This window comes from Syzygium oleosum, unplaced genomic scaffold (assembly GCF_021117445.2).
Source record: "Syzygium oleosum isolate NSW1041296 unplaced genomic scaffold, Sole_v2.1 Sole_v2.18, whole genome shotgun sequence".
NCBI classification, from domain to species: Eukaryota; Viridiplantae; Streptophyta; class Magnoliopsida; order Myrtales; family Myrtaceae; genus Syzygium; species Syzygium oleosum.
Window position 1 is genome coordinate 6,556,017 of NW_026607502.1, and position 21,234 is coordinate 6,577,250.

General features: G+C 41.2%; 1 protein-coding gene and 1 pseudogene across 1 annotated transcript; one reads left to right on the forward strand and one right to left on the reverse strand.

Moving 5' to 3' along the window:
• Positions 1-1,342, forward strand: part of LOC115662990 (uncharacterized) — a 38,661-nt pseudogene extending 37,319 nt beyond the window's left edge.
• A 9,900-nt stretch (positions 1,343-11,242) lies between these two features.
• On the reverse strand, positions 11,243-19,236 carry LOC115664488 (protein argonaute 2-like). The gene is made up of 3 exons (XM_056319563.1): positions 18,818-19,236; positions 17,116-18,313; positions 11,243-13,105 (listed from the first exon to the last, which is right to left on the reverse strand). Exons 1-3 carry the CDS (start codon positions 19,059-19,061, stop codon positions 11,656-11,658), a joined length of 2,892 nt encoding a protein of 963 aa, XP_056175538.1. The 5' UTR covers positions 19,062-19,236; the 3' UTR covers positions 11,243-11,655.
• Positions 19,237-21,234: the final 1,998 nt, after the last annotated feature.

Sequence of the window (21,234 nt, forward strand, 5' to 3'; positions counted from 1 at the left end):
TGGAAGAGAGGCCGACGCTTTCTTTCCTGATCAGAAGCTTGGATTTCTTCTGATGCATGAATCAACCGAAGGTGGTCAGCATCGAAAGTTTCTCTGGCCCTTTGCTAATCGGGTTTGACCACCTTCTCTTATTGATTTTGAGCCTAATTTCTTTAAAAAACCCCAAATTTTAAGATTTGTTTTAATTCTATCTGAACTTTTTTTTATTTTATAAAAACCCATCAACTTTTATGTAAGTCCAATCTGCCCTCCGTCTAGCTTTCCGTTAGTCGTCTAACGTGGTATTTCCACGTCAGCAAAAAATCCACATCGGGATTTCAGACACTGTTCACACGGACTGATCAACTTCTTTGCGATTACTGTTCATTGTCTTCAACCTTCACCTGCCTATCAAAAGACACAGAACTCTACTTACCCATTCACCTTCACCTTCACCTCCCAAAACACACGAAACTCTTAACTTATCCAGTCACCTTCACCTCAACCTCTCTCTCTCTCTGCAGCCATGCTCGAAGAATTAGTGACAAGTGCATCGTCAATCTGGGCGACCATGCATAGCTGGTTCACGCCCAGTGTTTTGTCCGTGCTCCTCAACCTCATGATTGGCACCATTTTCACCACATCAAGCCTTAGCAGCCACAAACCCAAGGAAGAAGAAGGAGACCCACATCAACAACAAAGAAATCACGAAGATGCCCCAAAACCCCGACACCTCGCCATATCTCCATCAATGTTGCAGAGGCTCAAGTTCGTGAGTTTCTACAACTACAGATCCCAAGAACCCAACACCCATTTTGGCAAAACCCTTGAAATGGAGACCCTTCATGGGTTCTTACAGCAAGGCTCCGAGCTTGGACAAGAACAAGAGGGGGAAAGCGAAAAGGGAACGCCTTTCTTGACCAGATCTCCTTCAATGCCGGACAGGCTCAAGTCGTTCAATTTCTACAAATGTGTGTCCCAAGAAGCCAGCTTTTCACAGACCTATCACAGTTCTAAGCTACCCCCAGGAGCCAGAACAACACGAAACCCAAGCTGAGGAGGAAGAACAAGTTGACCCAGCTGGAGATGACGAACCAGAAGAACAAGATGAGCAAGAAGTTGAAGAAGACAAGGAAGAGGATGAACAGAGTCTTAATGATGTGTACAGTCAGCTAAAAGACAATCAGGTTAAAAAAATCGAAACCGACACCAAACCAACATTAGGCGAGAGCAGCTGGACTTCCCCATTTCCAACATCTTCAAATGTGTGAAGGACGGCAATGTGATTGGGAGAGAGGTGCCGGGATTGTGTATCATGGTAAAATGCCAAATGATGTATTTGTTGGATGACAAATCGAGCACTCCGGAGTAGTCATGGCCATGGGCCAGTTTTGGCCCAAAATTGGCCCGTGGCCTATGGGCCCGGTTCCGGTTCCGGTTCCAAATTATTTTAAAAAAATAATAATAATGAAATTTTAATTTTTTTTTTTTTTTATAAAACAGTTTGAACTCTAATTGCCATGCATTGTAAGTGCATTGATCTCTAATTACAATGCTTGACTTGGGTGTATTGAAGTCTAATTACAAGACTTGGCTTGGGTTTTATACACAATGATTCTAATGTTTCTTCGTTCCCATTCGATGTGGGACTCTCGGCTTGCCTTGAACACCTTCAATGTGAGACTCTTGGCTTGTCTTCATGCAAATGCCAAGAGTCCCACATCGAATGGGAATGAAGAGACTATCAAAGGGGTTGTGTATAAAACCCAAGCCAAGCCATGAGCATGTGAAGTTGTATGCCTTTTGTGGCTACGATCCTTTTCTAGTTAAAAGCAAAGGGTTCCATTGGACCGCCTAGAACCGGACCGGGCCAATGGTCCGGTTCCCGGTTCTATGATTTGCCGGTTCAGTTCCTAGTTCTAATTTATTTCACAATTTTATAATTCATAATTTTTTTTATTTCATAATTTATTTTTAAAATTTTTAAATTACGAACCGGAACCGGAACCGCTAGGGGCGGTTCCGGTTTCGGTTCACACATGGCCACGAACCAGAACCGGCGGTTTCAAACCGTGGCCATGACTACTCCGGAGGTTGAAGATGATAAACAGTAACCGCAAGTTGATATGGCATTTTTATGGACATGGCGATGTCACGTGGGACGACTAACGGTACTGTTGAACAGAAAGTTAATGGAGGGCAAATTTGGGACTTGAGGGAAAGTTTGTGGTTTTTTACGAGATAAAGAAAAGTTCAGGATATAATTGGGACAAATCTTAAAGTTTGGAGTTTTTTAGGGAATTAAGTCATTGATTTTGTATCTTTTCCATCCTATTTTATATTCAATTCATTTTTGAATTGAATATTTTTTCATTGCATAAGAATCCATTCAATTCCACTTGATTTTTGTGAATTGTGTTGAATATTGTATTCAATCGACAGGAAAAAAAAAGGGGAGGGGGGTTTGATTAAGATATGCCGGATTCCGCCAAGTATACGAATGAATTCCAGCAACAACAAAAGCTGCAAAAAAAGACTGCAACAATACTATAGGAAAGGACGATTTCAATATTGCCCATATGCGAGAGCCGCCCTTGCCGGACTCAGGCGAGGGCCGACGCCAGCGGCTTCCCTCTACCATGGCCAGCGGAGGGAAGGGAGAAGAAGAAAAAAAAAAAAGAAAAAGAAGAAAAAGAAAAATGAAAGAAAAAGAAAAAAAATTAAAAAATAAAAGATGAAAATGTCCTGTCTTTCAACCAAAGAGTTTGGGGTAAATGTATCACAGTTGATAAAGTTTAGAATTTTTGGTGTCATAGAAAAAAATTTAGGGTAAATGTATCACACGGATATAAATTTGAGGTTTTTTATGTCACAAAAAAGTTGGGGGTAAATTTGTTACATTGAACAAAGTTTAGGATTTTTGGTGACATTTTCCCTTTGTTCCCAAAAGCTAAGGTTCCCAAAGCAGTAGATTGGTGCATATAAATAGGGCATTAGAAAGCTTCGGCATGCCCAGCTTCGCTACTAGAAAGAGAGAGAGAGTTGGCTCGTCCGTCCATGAGGGAATGAAATATTCTTACTTCTTTGCTTTAGCTTTTGGCCCGACTATTTCAAGTAATATTGGTTTTTGCAATTTTTTATGATAAACAGTTTAATTTTGGGATCTCACGTTCCACTTGTTTATAATTTTTCTTGTGCCAATTTGCAATTTTTGAAAGGAGGCAAGTCACATAAAATATCACATGATCTTAAATTGAAGAAAAAAAGAAAACAAAAAGCAAAGTGAGTTGGGTGGCCACATGTCTACACCTTAGAGGCTTCCTCTCCATGCTCCAACTATATGCAACTTTCTTATTGATGAGTTACAAATATATATATCATTCATATTTAGTTTTAGTTAAGTTTGCGTATTGGTATTTCTATAAGTTAAACACCAATAAAAAATATAATTGGAGGTAATTTTTTCCAACTTAACAAGGGAAAAAGTGACATCGCTTACAATGAAGAAAATCACCTCAAGCTCCATGCATTTGTAAGAAGAATGGGAGATCTCATTCTAACATTTTAGGGAAAGTTTCATTTTACCCTTCATAAATTCGAAGTTGGCACATGTCACATCTTAAAAAAGGTTGCAACTCTTGTCTGCCTAATCCAAACTTGTATCTTGTTACGCTCATTAACACCATTAACCTTTTTCCATTAACAAGTATGGTGCACGTCTATATGGGATAAATAAGTTATATATCCTATATAATCCAAAATCCTTTGCTAAATGATTCTTAATATGGTGAGTGTCAATTGTCTAATTGGTGACGGATTACTCATATGATGAGCTGTTATTTGTTGCATTTGTGCTGCCATTAAAGTATTCAACTTTGTGAAAAGAAATTGGGCTCCGGAGGATCAGCGAAATTTGCTATGAAATTGACATTATCGGTAAGTTTTAAGATGGGCATTAGAGGGGGCAGAGCAATTTCTAGGCTCCAAAAGTTCAGAATTGGTAAGTCCAGAGTGGTTGTGTTACTAATTCGATACCCACCATGTAGCCTTACATAGTATCTTTTACATGATATCTCTTAGAGAGGTAGTAGATTCAAAATATATTAATTAAATAATCATTAACTGCTCAATTGTTCCTGAAATTATCTTTTACTTCTAGGGTTTCATGTTTAAATTCGTAATAACCATTACTACTTAGGAATCTCTAGCTCCACTACAACCCTGTCCTCTCTCTCCCTCCCTCCAACAAAGCTCTACTTTTCTCATATTAATATATATGTACTTTTAGAAGGCGACATATTTTATTTCTTCACGTTTTAATTTCGCAATTATAAATACGTTTATCTTTTTTATGTTAAAATGGCCGGGGAATCTTGTGAATATAATATAGCAATTGATCAAAAATATGCTAATGATTTACCATGAAAAGAATTGTTAAGGGAGTGAGATAGCTGAACTTAAGGGATTTCCTAAAGAGAACATATGGGTTCGTTGAAGCAATTGTCCTTCTAGTTGAGCATCCTCATGGATAATATGAAATGGAAAGGATTTGCGTAAGGGAATAAAAAAGGAAAAAGAGAAGAAATTAAGTAAGGGCCCATTTGGCAACGTGCCAAATAGTGAAAATTTCTGTTCTTTTGTTCCTAGAAATAGTTTGGGAACAGAAATGCGTTTGGTAAACTTTTTGTTCCCGGGCACATTTTTGCAAAAATTTGTGCTGAGAAACAGTTTTGGAAGAGAAATAAGAAGTAAAAAAAAAGTTGTTTCTTTTTTCTCGGCACAATTTTGAGAATCAGTTTTTTTTTTCTTTTTCTTTTCTTATTTTTGTGTTGTTCTTCCCTGGCAAATTTGGTCAAGCCGTACGACGGATGCCATGCTCCTCAGTGGCGGCGGAGGGCGTCACGGCCCTCACCGCCGCCGGCGGAGGCGAGGTCGCCCTCGCCGGCGAGGAGGCGGACCCTCGCCGCCTCTGGGCGAGGCCGACCTCGTCGTCTCCGGGCGAGGCCGCCTCGCCCAGGGCGGCGAGTGGTCCGAGCCCCGCCCTCGCGGCGGTGGCGACCTCGCCTCCGTCGGCGGCGGCGAGGGCCGTGACGCCCCTCGGCCTCCCTGGGCCGTGGCCGGGGCGCGCGGGCCGCCGGTCGCCGTCGCCGACCGGCCATGGCCAAAGAAGAAAATGGGTAGAAAGAAAAAAAAATTAAACAATTGAAAATATTATTTGGGAACATAAATTTTGTGTAGTTCAAACGCATTTGTTCTTTTCTACTCTAGGAATAGAAATTTTGGTCGTTTATCAATGCGCCCAAATACTCAGGAAATTGTTTCGGGCGCGTATGAATAAAAAAAAATCATTTACATTCAAAAATAGTTTTAGGCGCGAGAATGGTATTAAATGCGCACCCTAATTAGCCCAATCCGCTTCTAACAAGAGAACTAGAAACAAGCCCAATCCGTTTGTTTTTTTCAAGCCCAGATCCATCAAACCAATTTGAACCTAAAAAAGGCACCAACGCAAGTCCAAATTTACCTAACTAGACTGAGCCCAGAATTATTAAACCCTACTTAAGCCCACCTAACCATTTTCTATCTTTCCCCTTCACCCCTCACGGCACCGGGCTCTCAGCACTGTCCGTCGATCTGGGAGAGCAGCCTCTCGAATCGGGTCGGGAAGTCCATGCCCGGCCTCGTCCTGGCGATATGAATCGATCGAACGACCGACCTCTCGCGTGATCCAGTGTGGCCGTTAGTAGGGAGAAAATAAAGGCCGCGCGTGTGGCAATCGTCGGTTGCTCATGGTCTGAAGGATGTGAGCTGTTGGTTCGTCCCGTTGTCTATATTTGTGATTGCGCAATTTAAGTTAGAGGGTCTTGTCGTTTCTGTTTATCTGTCGTGCCGTTTTGGGGTCATGGGTGGAACTCAAACAGTAAGATTACCATGATTCTTTTACAATTTCTAAGAAATCAGATATTGCAAATTACAGAAGATAAAAAGGAGGTACGGAATTGAGAAACAAGTTTTAATCACACGTGCACTGTAACAGTTGACTCTTGTCCTTCTAAGTACTTTATGTAGTTATTTATGTTGGTGCGCAATCATTGGAAATGTTTTGTATAGATTGTACGGGGTCGTGCTCTATTCGGGAAAGGGAATCGCTGTTGCAAGCCAAGATTAGTGAATAACACGGGGGAACAGGCTTCGAACTCGAATGCCCGGAAGAGTTGTAGCGTGCTGGAAACATTTTGTCGCTAGTACGAACTAATGATAGCGGAAACCGGTTAACCCAATGGTTTTGCAATAATAACCCGTAATTTTCAATGAGCATATATGGATTGTGCCAGTAATTAGAGCAAATTCCCAAGCGTTGCGTAGCTCCTTGGAGCGTCATAGATGGAGATCAATGAATGATATGTAAAAGAAATGATTCAATTGTATTTTTTTAACGTTTTATGATTCGATTGCACTTTCATAACAAGTTTTAGGATATAATTGCACTTTTTAAAAGTTTTATGAGTCAATTGTACTTTCATGAAAAAGTTTTAAGACTTCCAATGTACTTATCCGTATTATCTATGATTGAAAGGAAAGTGCCTCTATCTAATAGGCCAAATAATAACATGACTTTGTTAATTTCAAAACTAAACATGCTTCATCTAAATAGACGTCATTAGTCAATTGCAACTGCATACACGTAAATTAAGACTCGAGCATATTTTTACACATCATTGCATACTTCCAAAACACAAGCAGACATGGCACACGGAGTCATGCCGAGGCGTTAAATGAATAAAGAATTTCCCTTGTTACGTTTCCAGGCGGTAACCGTTCCCTCTTTGATTTTAGTCTTTTCAAATTTCAAACACTCGAAACTTCCTGCTGGCATATGACTTAGCGGCTGCCAGCCAACCACAATCAGAGACTTTGCTTAGAACTGAAAAAACTCCAATCACAAAATGTTGTTCCTATACCTATACATACGAGAGAGAGAGAGAGAGAGAGAGAGAGAGAGAGAGAGAGAGAGAGAGAGAGAGAGAGAGAGAGAGAGAGAGAGAGAGAGAGAGAGAGAGAGAGAGAGAGAGAGAGAGAGAGAGAGAGAGAGAGAGATTCGGGAGTTGAACTCGCCGGTGTGAGAGAGGCAGATGTGGAGGTAAGTCTTGTCCATCCAGTGGTGTAGATCGCCGATCCATATGGTCTTGGCCACGTCGGAGCCCGACGCGCCCTGCTGCTACTGCTGCATAAGTAATATGAATAAGAACTGATGAGCATTTAGTTCGCAGAGTAAAATGAGGGATAGTGATGCTTCTTCAGTACTCCTGCACTTGGTGAGCATTTAGTTCATAGAGTAAAATGCTTCGCTCTTCTCTAAAATGGTTCGCAGGGCTCAAAAGAGGAAACGAGGTTTGAAGTAAAAATGCACAAATTTTCATATCTGTACGACACAAATTTTTGTGACATTTTAAAAATCAATTTCAATGTACCCTTCACACCATCCACGTCAACACCATTTCAATTTTAGTATGTTTTTTTTTGTCACATAGTTTTAGTATGTGACTGGTTATGAAAGACAAAGTTTCAGAAAAAGTATAAACATATCAACGATAGGAGAAAATAATTGATTTTAATTTTTAAATTAATAGATTAAAGAACGAAAATTTAATTAATTTCAAATTTTCACCAAATTTATATCAACCGTCACTTTTGCTCTTTGTTTCTTCTCCCCGTTTATGTCACTTTTTTTTTCATCAAATTTCTTTTACTTTATTCTTCGAGCTATATTTTATAATCCCTTTTCTTTCATCAAATATTTGCAGAATGATAATGCACAATTTAATGTGTGGGTACTAATTGCGACATTAAAAACTTATAAGTGTCAAAGTCTCTATTTATGTTCCTAAGTGAAATAAGTTCACACTATTGATAGACAGCTTCGAACTTTTAACGATAATATTATTGCATGAGATATGTCTTATACATGACGACGAATTCACTAATTGTATAAGAGATAGAATTTATTGATTATCTATATTTTTACTGATTAAGTCAATGAAACATTTAGAGTTAACATGGAATATCACTCAAAAGACTATCGCTTTAGTTTTATTGAGATAAAACATGGATGCCTCAGAATAAATCATTTTGCACTCTTATATATGAAGGTAATTTTTGAGTTAATTTTCCCTTGATTGATAGATATTTCTTCAAATATCGCAGAATTGTCTAAACTTTACTTCAAAATATATATATATATATATATATATATATATATATATATATGTATGTATGTAAATTGAGACTTATATAGAGAGCACCACAAAAGTTGAAAAATCAAAAAGCGACTAAACAAGTCATGATACATATTTTTAACGTCACGAAATATTTGATAATTTTGTGATTGTTAAATCTTTTTAGTCCAGCGTCCATGTAGAACCAGCCCACAAGGCATATTTGGGCATGTTTCAAGCTTGGAATATGTCAAAAACTAAATTTTGGAAGGCATCAAAAGGCAAGAAAGCTTGACGTAAGTTCCAAATCAGACGTCCGATTAAGTAGCAGCAATTGGAGTGAACAAATTTTAGGTGGTGTTGGTTAGAGAACAAAAATCAAGATTTGAGTTCTCTATCTGTACACTGTTGTGTAGAACGCGTGATTTTTTGATGGACCTAAAAAATTCGTAGTATCCATTAATGACAACCGACGACAGGAAAATGGATAAGGCGCAAAGAAAAAGGCCGATCTATTTTATTTTTTTGGTGTCATGGAAAGCACTCTTATTTATTCAGAAGAGGTTCGAGAATACACTCCATGGTTTTGGAACACAGTCAATCCCAAAGACCCGAGGGGGGGATAAGGAACCCAGTCACTCAGTTAACTTTTTCTCCTTCCGGCTTTAACAACCTAATCAGCCACCCTATTTGCTTCTCTACTAACAAGGGCCATGTTCAGTTTTGGCCCTTGAAACCGAATCCTGAGCGCACAGTGGAGAATGCTCACTCTTTGTTTCAAAAAAGCAAAAGATGGCTCCCAGGAAAGAGAAAAAACGAAACTCTATCGGCAAATCCTCCTCAATTGTGGCGATCACCGGAGAGAGGAAAACTAAATATCAACATAGACGGCGCTTACCTGGAAGGAACGAGTGAAGGAGCCACTGCAGCTGTTTGTAGAGACAACCATGGGTGCCTTGTCGACGTTTTGCGCAGTCAATTAGAGCTTCATCGACGGCAATGGTTGAGGCGACAACCTTAGTCAAAACCCTAAGGCTACTTTTGGTAGTTGAGATAAAATTTGAGATAGGATATATTTTATCCTATCCCGTGTTTGGTGCCTACCCAAGACATGATAAAGTCTGATATATAAGGGATATAACAAGGATAAAATTATCTCACGAGGGAGGTGGGATAAGGGTGGATAGGATTTCTAATATTCATAATATAAAAATTATTTTTCTCGAATAAGGAACAAGTTAAATTAATAAGATTAAAATAATACTTGAATATAACTAATAGTTGAACTTTAATATAAAAAATTCAAAATAACAAAAAATTAACAATAAATTCGTTTTTATTTTTATTTATATATTCAAATTTCTTTCTATCTCATGATTAGATTTCATATATATATAATACATTTAGTACTTATATTAATTACATATTTTAGGTATATTTGTATAGTTTACTATTTAATAAAAAATTATTAGAGAATGATGGAAGGGGAAAAAAGAAACAAAAAATAAAATAATTAAAAAATAGAGGAAAACTAATTAAAAAATAAGAAAATAAAAATTAAGTAGGTAAGAGTGTCGTGAGAAATTTTTATCATCTCTGTTCAAGTTTATTTACTTTTTTTTAGGTTTATTTACACTGATATGACGTTCATTGTAAAGAATGGACATGATAATATGTGAATATATCTGGTTTTATTACTGCGATTCACCAAATAATAGATAGGATATAACAAATCCCTTGGATTTCATATCATTTCTTAATTAGAAATCCAGACTATCAAACGCAGCCTAAAGTATTTCCACGCACGTGCAAGAGAAGACTTGGAGATAGAAACAGACCATTTAGATTTGATACGTGGGCTTGAAGATCACGCTTAGATCAGCTGGGAACTCCACTTGCTTATCAGCGATGCCCATCAACTTCGCAGAGGCCGATCTATTAAGAATGTGCCGACAACAAAGAGGAGGAGAGAGCAGAGCAACATCAGCTCATCCAAAAGTAAGCAGGATAAAAACGAAAGTAGGAAAAATTGTATTGGGCTCACACGATTATGCACTACACTTTGCATCATATTTGATTTTTAAGAAGTAAAGCCCATCGTGTTTTCGTGGTACAGAGACTGCATTTTGTTTTAGATTTGCAAATAGGAATTTATAAATCATATTAGCACTAGGGTTTGCAAAAATCATGCATTGCATTTAGGATGGCTAGACCTTAATCATGTTTACCGTAAATGAAAATAAGACCCATTTGTTTTGCCCCTTCCATTTAGAACCCATTTATGACTGGCCTATGAAATTTTAAGATTTTTGTATTTTTTTGAATGTTCACTTTATTACATTGAACAAGTTGAAATGTTAGGGACTGCACTGAACATTTAGAAATAGGTTAAGGACCACATTAAATGAATTAAAAGTTTAAGAATGACATTACACATTGAACCAAAGTTTAAAAAATATTGCTGTTGTTTCCCGTGAAGAGATCCGTTATTAAATAGTATCATTCCATTGTATAGTGTAGTGGAATGTGAAGATCAATACATTTAGTTATTTATCCTATAATTATTTAAAAAGTGAACATTCAAAAAAATACAAAAATCTTAAGATGAAACGGTAATTGACGGTTTATATTAATATTAAAAAAAATAGTTTGTTGATTAATTTAAAATTAATCTTTACACCAAAGTTTTACGCATTTTAAGTTGTTTGATTATCACATCACCTAAATTAAATTTGAATAAGTAAACTTCCAAATCTAAGCAAGACACCAATCTTTAACTAGTAAGAAAATAGTCTATTCGATTGTAGAATTTAACAGAATGGGGAATTAAATGAACAGGTCAGAAAATGCTAGAGTATAGAAAAGCATCCACATTAATATTACCGAACGACCCAGCATTATAGCATTTTTTTTAGAAATGCATGAGTATTCTCTAGATAAACATAGTTACTTTCCAGGTTCGATTCATCGGAGAGACAGATCCTAGAAAGAGTAAACTGAATTGGTAACAAAGTAATATCAAGAGTACGAAAACGACTTGTATTGTAACCATTAATCACCACAAAATAAGTTGGAGACAACTAATCTAAGAACGCAGAATTGTTACCAAAAACAAATTCATAAATACAATAACTAGATCCACTGTTTCCTCCAATGCACATGATGAGCATTAATCATGTCAGGATCCTACTAAAGCACTAAGAATACTGAAGACCGTTGCATCTGCTCCACCTAAATAAATGCGTAGAAGAGGTGCCTGGTTATTTGTCATTGCTTCTCCAGCATAAGAGAAGTTCACCCGTTGAAAGAAATCTTGCTAATATGGCTCCATTAGCCTTTCACCCGTAAAAAGAAGGCTTCTTTTCTGGAGCAGGGGCGATGGCAATATCCAGAAAGTCTCTTCTCTACGTTTTTTGGATGGAGAACTCCGACTTCTTCTAAACACAGGAGCGTAAGGCCTTCAAATGAAGAACATCATGTTCTCCACATCAGCGTGCAGCTTGTAGAATCGCTCTTCATTTGAACCAACCGATGAGAACGATGTGGACGCCTTTGAGGAGAATGAAGAGGCCATCGAATTGGGAGAATGCTCCATCGCTGCTTCGTGATACAACCTTCCTCTATAGGCGGCAAGATCAGCATAGTGCACAGGCGGGACCAGAGATACCGGTTTGGTGCATCGAGCAAAGGTAAAACATAAGTTGTAAATCAACTTCTGCAAGTGGTCAGAGCTAAACCTGTGCTCGTCCCAGAGGACATGGTAATGGGTTGGCTTGCTTGTCCCGATGCCTCCATAGTGGCTGCACAGATAGAAGTCGAATTCAAAAGGATGGACAACTGTTGTGTCCATGATTGTCCCTGGCGGTACGTTCCCTATGGGAGCCCCATCGACATCGTTCAGGAAAAGACGAGTTTGGTGGCGCTTCTGCGCCACGATGATCGTGATGGTTGGCTTGTAATCTTTCTCGGCGAAAGCCTTCTTTAGATCCTGCAATTCTTCATTCAGAACCATATCGAATTGGCTTTCGCTCACCCCATCGCGAAACAATATGAGTTTCCTGGGCCTAACTCGGTTCAGACTGGCGTATGTCTCGATGAGCTCCAGACACATCTCCCCGATGTTGACAATTTTTTCTTGCCGGTGGATCTGAGGTCGCACCCTTGCGGCATAGCGATTGGCAGCGGGCCAGTTGATGGTGCCGACGACTGCAGCAAATGACGGACTGATCATGTCGCGGGATGCTGGATGGTTGACATCAGCACCAAGGAACATCACATGCCCCTCATCGTTGATGTGCAGGAATGGATTGAATAGCTCCACGTTGCTGCCCCCAAGCTTGGCATTGATCTTGAGGGCCAGATATGTTAGATACTGATCGTTGGCTTTATTGGCCCTCATGGAAAGGCAACATTGAGTGACTAACCCGACTCGAGTCTCACAGATCCATTTGATGTTCTTGTAGCCAATGTCCCTTCTAGACATGACGCAAAGAATGAATTGAGGACGCCCTCTCTTGACTCTACAAGCACGGTCGTTGACATTCTCTAACAGCTCAATCAATCTAACCACATTGGATAACATGCTCATTGCCGCAACTTGATAAAAGAGTGGTTCTTCCATCCGAATCCCCAAGCTTCGGCATTTGCCAATAAGCTTTTGGATGAACGGCTCATAGTTGAGCCGATTCTGATCCGACGCGCTGAAATCAACAATGCCCCATCTTTCGATTGGCTTCCCATCCACGACACATTTCCCCATTAAATTCCAATGGCATTTATCTTTATCAACCTCTATCTTGATCGCCTTGCCATTCGGAGCCGCCAGCTTCAACTCGGGAGGTTCGAGGACACGTCCCACCACTTTCGTCATGTTCATGTCGACGTCCATTCCAAAGTTTCGGCTGACGTCTCTGTAGCAATGAAAGAAACATTTGAAATAAAGAAAATAATATCAAAGACATAGAAAAACATAGTTATGTTAGTCCGGTGCTTTCTGTGATATAAACTTACACTTTCTTCGTCGGTGGAATGCCATTTTTGTCCTATAGTCTACCCTTTTTGTGCAACCATTTCACCAAGAAAATATATATTTCAAGTATTTTGTCTATTTGAACATATTTGTCACGCCCCGAACTCCATCGAGCACGCACACACTTCTCTGGTCGAATAGGGCGATGTCCCAGGGTATCGCTGACCCAATTAAACTTATTAGAGATTCGTCAATCAGCGAAAGCCACAATCAATACCCGGACAATAATAACTGGGGTAAACAGGGAGAATAAACATATTCATTGCTCATCCAAACTTATATAATATATACAATTTACAAACCACCGTATACACAAGCACACCGAACTTCTACACTATTAACCACCGACATCAAAAAGATCGATAGCCTGGGTACCCTATCACAAAAAATGATACACTCCAAAAATCCTATTCCCAACCCCTACGCTAGCCCCTACGCCCTCTGCTTGGCGTCCATTCCGAGTCCGTCTCCCCGGAATCTAGGTCTGAAACCCTATCAAAATCTGGCTCCCCGGAAGACTCTGAATCCGCCTCAATCTCAATCGGGTTGTTTATATCACCCGACTCCGCTGGACCTCGTCCCGCTCCTCCTCGACTGGCTCCTCATCAGACTCGTCCTCTGGCACAAATTCGGGGTCAATCCATTGCTCATACGGAGGTACGTGCTCCGGTTCTTCTTCAGGCTCATCCTCAGGTTCTGCCTCGGGTTCTTCCTCTGGGATCGCCTCGAGATCCACGTCCATCGGATCGTACCCCGCCTGCGATTCTTCAGGCTCTGGTTCATGCTCGGCCCCCGAAGGCTCTGGTGCTGCAGGCGCTTGCTGCAGTCCAGACTGCGCCAGACTAGTCTCCAAACTAGTCATCTCGCCGTCGGGAGGGGGTATGGCTGACGGGTCCCAATCTCCAACTCCGTCAAAAGGGACATCGAAACCCCGGACGGGTCCAAACTCGTTTATCCCGTCCCTGAAAAATCAGGCGGTATATGTGTGGGCCTGCCAGAGGGGTAACCTTACATCTACCCAGACTACTGTCGTATGCTTAACCCATGTCATAAAATCATCTATAGGGTACTCTATAACATCGTGGTCGGTGTGCATCGGTACTCCAAAACGCTCAGGCGGCGGCGGCGGGAGATTCATTGCTCAAGCCGGGGTTCTGAAATTGTTGGTTGAAACAACCATGAGAATACATCTCAGTAAGTACACCCCTAAACCCCACCTAGGCTATCACGTACCTCCAGACAATCACAACCACAACCACACTCAGTCACGACATAGCAAGCACACGATTATGCTTACCTGGCCTTTCCAGCGTGCAACCTGCACGTTAGTCACAACAACATCATTTCCAATCACATGCACGTGCTAATTACGTTCATGCATTCGTTCCGGCCTCATCACATTCTTTCCACACAACTCGCCAGTGACCCGCGTAACCATCTCATATTCACAACACTTCTCAGCCCGCGTAATGGTATCGCCTCAGGCTATGTCTCTTGCCCACGTAGTGATACCACCTCAGGCTCAACATCCGTCACCTAGTGCACAACCCGCGTAATGGTACCGCCTCAGGTTGGCTATATTCACAACACTTCTTGGCCCGCGTAATGGTACCGCCTCAGGCCGTGTATCCTGCCCGCGTAGTGGTACCGCCTCAGGCTTAACACCCACCACCTACAACACAACCCGCGTAATGGTACCGCCTCAGGTTGGCCGTCCTCCGGTAATACCGGGCATCGTCCCACGTAGTCGTACCGCCTCAGGACGGATCAATTCCCCGCGTAATGATACCGCCTCAGGGATTTCCGCAACCACACATATCACACCACACGCACTTTCTCACTCGTTCACATGCTCAACACCCACATGCCAACATATTGGCCATTCACACTTGGCCCGTGCACGCATCAAACCATGCATTTCTCATGCTCAATCGACGCTCAAACACGGCCAATTGACAATCAATTCAATTCGGCCCGAGCGTGCACGTAACAAAGCATATTTCAATCCATCAAATCACGGTACAACAAACACACAAGGCCACTCACGGGCCCACAAACACAGCCACGTTCATAGGCATAAATTCAACATTCCCATCTTCATTTCAAGCCATATCAAGCCCTACCAACCCGTCACATCACAACACGCTAAACCGACACCATTTATCTCCAAATTGGATCATATGCTCGCCAAAGCGAGTCTCAATTTCCAGCAACCGATCCAGCATCAATTCAGCCCCTAAACATCGTCATTTCATCCTCAAATCAGCCCATATCGATTCCCCAATTCAGAATACCGACAAAACCCCTAAACGGCCCCAATTAACCTCTAAACCAACACTAATTAATCCGATTCAACTCAAATTTGTCCGTCGATACCCGAAGTCCTAAATAGAGTTTAGGGCGTGACTTACCCGAACTCTAGACTAATTCGGCTAGAGTGGAAAAAGGGGGAACGGCTGATCGGCGGCTCACGGCGGCGGCGAGCGGCGTTCGGCGACGGCGGTGGTCGGCTGGACGGCGGCTTCCTTGCCGCGGTCACTCACGGCCACGAGAGAGGGAGAGAGAGAAAGAGAGGGACGGCGTGAGGGTGGTGGTGCGGCTCGGTGACGGGGACGGCGGTGGCACGGCGAACGGCGGCCGGCGAGCGGCGGTGGCGCGGCCAAGGGGGGCGGTCGGTTCGGTGAGGGAGAGGAGGGAGCCGAGAGAGGAGAGAGAGAGAGAATGAGGAGAGAGAGAGAGGGAGTTGGACTTAAATAGTCCAAGGCAATAATTGAGGGGCCAAAATGATCATCTTGCCCTTCTCTCACAAATCCAATCAACGGCCGAGATTCATCCTTATCCTGAGATCGACGGCCCGGATCGAGTCGTTTCCAAAATATCCAAGGGCAATTTGGGAATTTCTCAAAAAGTCCAAGGGCAAAATTGTCCAAAATTCTCTAATTCTAAGGCTAGGCAAAATTACCAAAATGCCCTTCCCAAATTACATTGGCCTTAACAAATCTCCAGGGGTAAAATGGTCATTTGCCATTTCTCACCGAAATTCAATTTTTCTGAAGGATTCGGACGAATCCGAGGCTACCCGGGCAAATGACAATATCGTCCAAGTGATCTGTCGTGACTTTCTGAATTTCCAATGCCCAACTCAGGCTCTAATTTAATGACTAAGTTCTGAACAACGTAACTTGTGTATATCTCATACTAACGGGCGGCTTTTGGGGAAATTCGCATTATTGACCCGTGGCCGATACTGAATCATGCCACGTACAAGTTTACTCGGGTCGTGACGACCTCGGTTGTCACTTAATCGCGAGGATCGATCGCTAGATTCGACGGGCACGATCGTTTGGTATAGGTTCGGGGCAATTCGTCGATTCATTTCGTGGTCAAGCGGAATCACCCGCGATCCACTAATATGACAATGGCGAACTGATCCCTGGCTATCCTTGGATCGGCCTATAGTGGCTCAAAATGTCACCTCAACAATTTTCATGGTCGAAGGTCGGTTCACGATCGAGTTCTTTGGTCGCGCGAATTTAAATCTCTAATTAGCCTTTCCCTAACGGTTAGTATTCCCGAAGTGATCAATTCCGGGCGAGATCTAACTACAAGCACGTCCATAAACTACTCATTTCATAAATCCCAAGTGGGTCGGATTTCAGAATGTCACAATATCCTTTAACATAGTATATTCGTAATGGAATATCACCTAAACAACAGCACCAGTATTATAAAAAAAAAAACAAGAGCATATATAAAACAAATTATAAATTGACTACGCTAGAAAAGGATGATGGAGCAATAATCACATTAATTTTTTGATATGCAGGTTGAGTTCTGACAAAAGCAATGATAGTGATGCACAATTAGAGCAAAGAACAAAGTGTTGCATACCCGCAAGGTCCGGTGTTTGACCTCATCATGTGGCATATGGACTTCTTTCTGATATGTGGGGGAGGCAAGGAGAGATTCTTCAACAAGGTGGAGGCATCACTCTCCAAGTTCTCTTTCGGGTACCGTTGCCCCTCGACCAACACGCACAACTCCATAGGCACGTACTGCTTCTTGTTGTTCTTGCTGATATCTAAGCAAGGAATGTCCCTGTACTTGATCTCGATTTTGTACTTCTCCAAGAAATAGTTCACTAGATTGATCTTATTCATCTTGCCCTCAGAGTTCTCGTAGTTGAAAGATATCGAACTCGTCGTCTCGTCAGTCAGTCTCACGATCGTATACTTTTGTTTGGTCTTGCGGTGGGTCACTGTGACCTTCACCCCCTTTAGCGCCTGCTCGACTTTCCTCCTGTACTTCGCAAATTGATCCATGCTGAATCCACGTATGTTCTCCTTGAGGAAATCGATGACCGGCATCCTCTTTCGAAAGGCCATGGCCGAGCAATCGAGAGACAGCACAAGACCCTGGGAGGTTGGCTTCAAGCTGTGTTGGAACCCTCTGAATGCCGCGACGCCGCACTTCAGATCGTTCGTCTCCTGATGCTCGAGGGGATAGAAGTGCCGTCCGACCGAGATCACGTGCCTCGTTGGGTTCTCCTTCATCACCAGATCCATGCCCTGCAATATGTCCCGGGGGATTGATAGCAAGTTTCCTTCTAAGTAGTCTTTCAATTTAAGGAGATTGAACTCGTTCACTAGCTCAATGGTGCATTGGAATGAGGAGTCCTCGCCGTCTTCGCCAGAAAATATCTTCACGTTGTACGTCCCACAAGGCAGTGGAATCACACTAAAGATGTTTTTCTCGCCATCGTAAGCGGTCATGGATAAAGGAAACTGTGTGCGGTTGTCAGAGAATAACTTCTCCTTGATCTGACCAACGGTGGTTTTTGATAGCCTTACGGAACGGCGGTGCATTGCAGGTGCCTCGGGCTTGATTTCGTTATTGTAGTGCCTTATGATGGTTTCAGGATTGAAGGTGATGCGAAAGTGGTTGACAAGAAGCTTGACATGCCGAGCAAGCAACGAGCCACCTTTGTCGGGGCGTCTGATGGGGCAAATCTTATCCCCATTTCCTAGGGAAACCTGATTAAACTCCGGCGCAAGGTTAAACTCTGGCCGGACAGCAACAGCCTGGAGTTCTGTCAAGAGAATATAAACCACATCAGTAAACATTCGCTTCAGTCAAGAAGTTCCCTGTGTGGCTCACTTATTAGTTGTTTATACATTGAAACGTGAAAATGAAATATCAGCGGTATTGTGCGGATTAGTATCCCATGACTTCTTTTTTTATTGCAAGACGTCTGTCCATTTAACCAACAGAACACGACTAAAAATTAAATGCAACAGTCATGCACTTGTTCAGGAGAAAACAGTGGATCAATATAGAGTGTGTGGAAACATTAGAATTGAATTTGTGAATTGAATGGAAAATTGACATGATTCACATGCAAAGATCCTCCTGGTAAAAACAAATTGAAAGAAAAATACAAAAAGAAAGCGTTTCTAATGTCACTCGAAAAATGCAATCAAAAGAACTGAGTTTCAGGCCATTTGGACCACTTTCTTATTCCAAAGCAAGTCGATCAATATCCAATCAGGTATCCCTCTGTAGAGCAACGTCGAGGAGACAAGCTTATACGTACCAGCTATAGGCTCAGGGTCTGGATACAGTGATGCATCATATCCAGGATGACGAGCGTCGGTCTCGGTATGTGATCGACTCCCATCTCTACCGAGAGATTCTCGGGAAGTGTTTCTCTCCTCTCCATGATCACCCCTTGCATGCCAGTGGCCTCGTCTGCGGTGGTGATGACCCCTAATGCGGTATCTCTCATCCCTCTTGCGATGCCTATCGCGTTCGCTCCATTGGTTTCCCCCTCTGTCCATGACTGTCTGTCTTCAAGGACGGAATGCTTTTACGACCAGAGCCACACGACTATATGAAGAGAGAGATGAAAGATAGGTGAGCGATGCACGACGAGATAAAGGTTAAACCAGAACGAAAGAGAGAGATCTCGGATGCTAAGTATTGAGAAAACCGCCCCACGTCTTCCCCCTCTCTCTCCCACCACGCCTTTGTTCATTCTCTTTTTCCGTTTCTTTTTGTTAGAAGGTGATCTGTATTTGGAAATTCTAGAACAAGCTAGTCTACACATGCTTGGGAAGGAAGTATACTTAACGAAGAAGGGAAGAGTCGGCAGCAGCAACTTGTCCAAGCCGGCAACGAGGAAATTCAACAAGCAGGAGAGAGGGAAGTCGGTTAATATTTGCTGAAGAAATCTTGAAGTCATTAAGGAACGTCATGCGACCAAAAAAATATTAATTAAGGAACGTCCAGCTGTAATATGCAAAAGTACTGCTTGCAAGTGTTAAAAAAGATTTAGCGGAAGACTAAAGATTCCGATTGTTGATGGATGAACAAAAACTATATATAATTAGAATCGAGTGCGGAAATGTGAAAAAATATGTACTAATCTCCAACCATTGATGAAGTCGAAAACCATATACGCAGAGACTTGAACGATCGGTGAATGGGTACTTTTAGCCAATTGCCCTGTCAACATTAATGGTGTGCTTTTTATATCTCATATCAAATAATAGAGGTTTGACTTAGACTTATTTATATTCCCATTCAAACCCTTATCGATAACTTTTTTCATCAAGATAGTTGTCTTAATATTGGGGATCACCATATGTAGCTTAACGCGGACAATAAAATGCCAACAAAATTAATCAATGTAGGCAATAATAAACTGAATGTGGGAATACATTATTGATCAGTGTGATAACATTCTCCCCCTTAACCCCAACATTTCATCAAACAAATGTTGAACCAAATCCATTAAAACTTCACGTTGAAGAAAAAAGCATGAATCATGGTGATAAGTCTGCTTAGAATGAGAATTATCTTCCATGTATCACAATGCACCTCTTCTTTTTAAAATCAGTCCATATGTGATAACATAACTTAATGAATAAACATTCTGTTTATTCCAAGTCAAAAAATGATTATTATTCTCAAAATAAACTAATTTGGACACCAGGATTGACAAAAACATCAAAAATGAATAAGAGTTTTACAATTCGTTCATACAAAGAAAATTTACATGATATGAGGCATGCCTTTAGTTAAAGGATCGGCTACCATCAATTCAGTGCTAATGTGTTCTATGACCACTTTATTCTTTTTAACATGTTCCCTTATGACTAAATACTTAATGTTAATGTGTGCTTACCTTGACTACCACCTTTGTTGTTTTTGGCCATGGAAACCGTAGCTGAATTATCAAAAAACATCCTTAATGGCCTAGCAATGGAATCCACAACTCTAAGCCCTAATACGAAACTCTTCAACCACACACCATGTGAGGTAGCCTCAAAACTGGAAATGTACTTAGCCACTATTGTGGAAGTAGCAATCAAAGTCTACTTCACACTCCTCCAAGACACGGCTTCGCCAGCAAACATAAAAATGTATCAAGATGTTGATTTTCAAGAATCAACGTAACCAACAAAGTCTGAATTCAAATAACCAACTATCTCCAGGTTGTCAGTTCGTTTGTACATAAGCATGTAACTTTTTGAACCTTGAAGTTACCTCATCAACTTCTTTATAGCTTTCCAGTGGTTCAAACCTGGATTACTCTGATATCTTCCTAACACTCATACAGCAAAAGAAATGTCATGTCGAGTGTAAATCTGAGCATACATCAAGCTTTCGACTACAGAAACATATGTGATGTTTTTCATTTGTTCCTTTTCAATATCGTTCTTTAGGCATTGGTTCAAATTGAACCTGTCACCTTTCACAATAGCTTCTATACTTGGTGAACAATCTTTCATCTGAAATTTCTCTATAGGTTTCTTGAGACAGTCCTAAAATGCCTCGAGGTCTATTTTTGTGGATTTTAATGCCAATGACATAAGATGCCTCATCTATATGTTTCATGCCAAAACTCTTAGAAAGAAGGGTTAATACCATGAAAAACCCCAAACTGGTACACTAGTGAAAATTTTACCCAAAACTAATTTTTTTACCACAAAAAACCCCAAACTGATA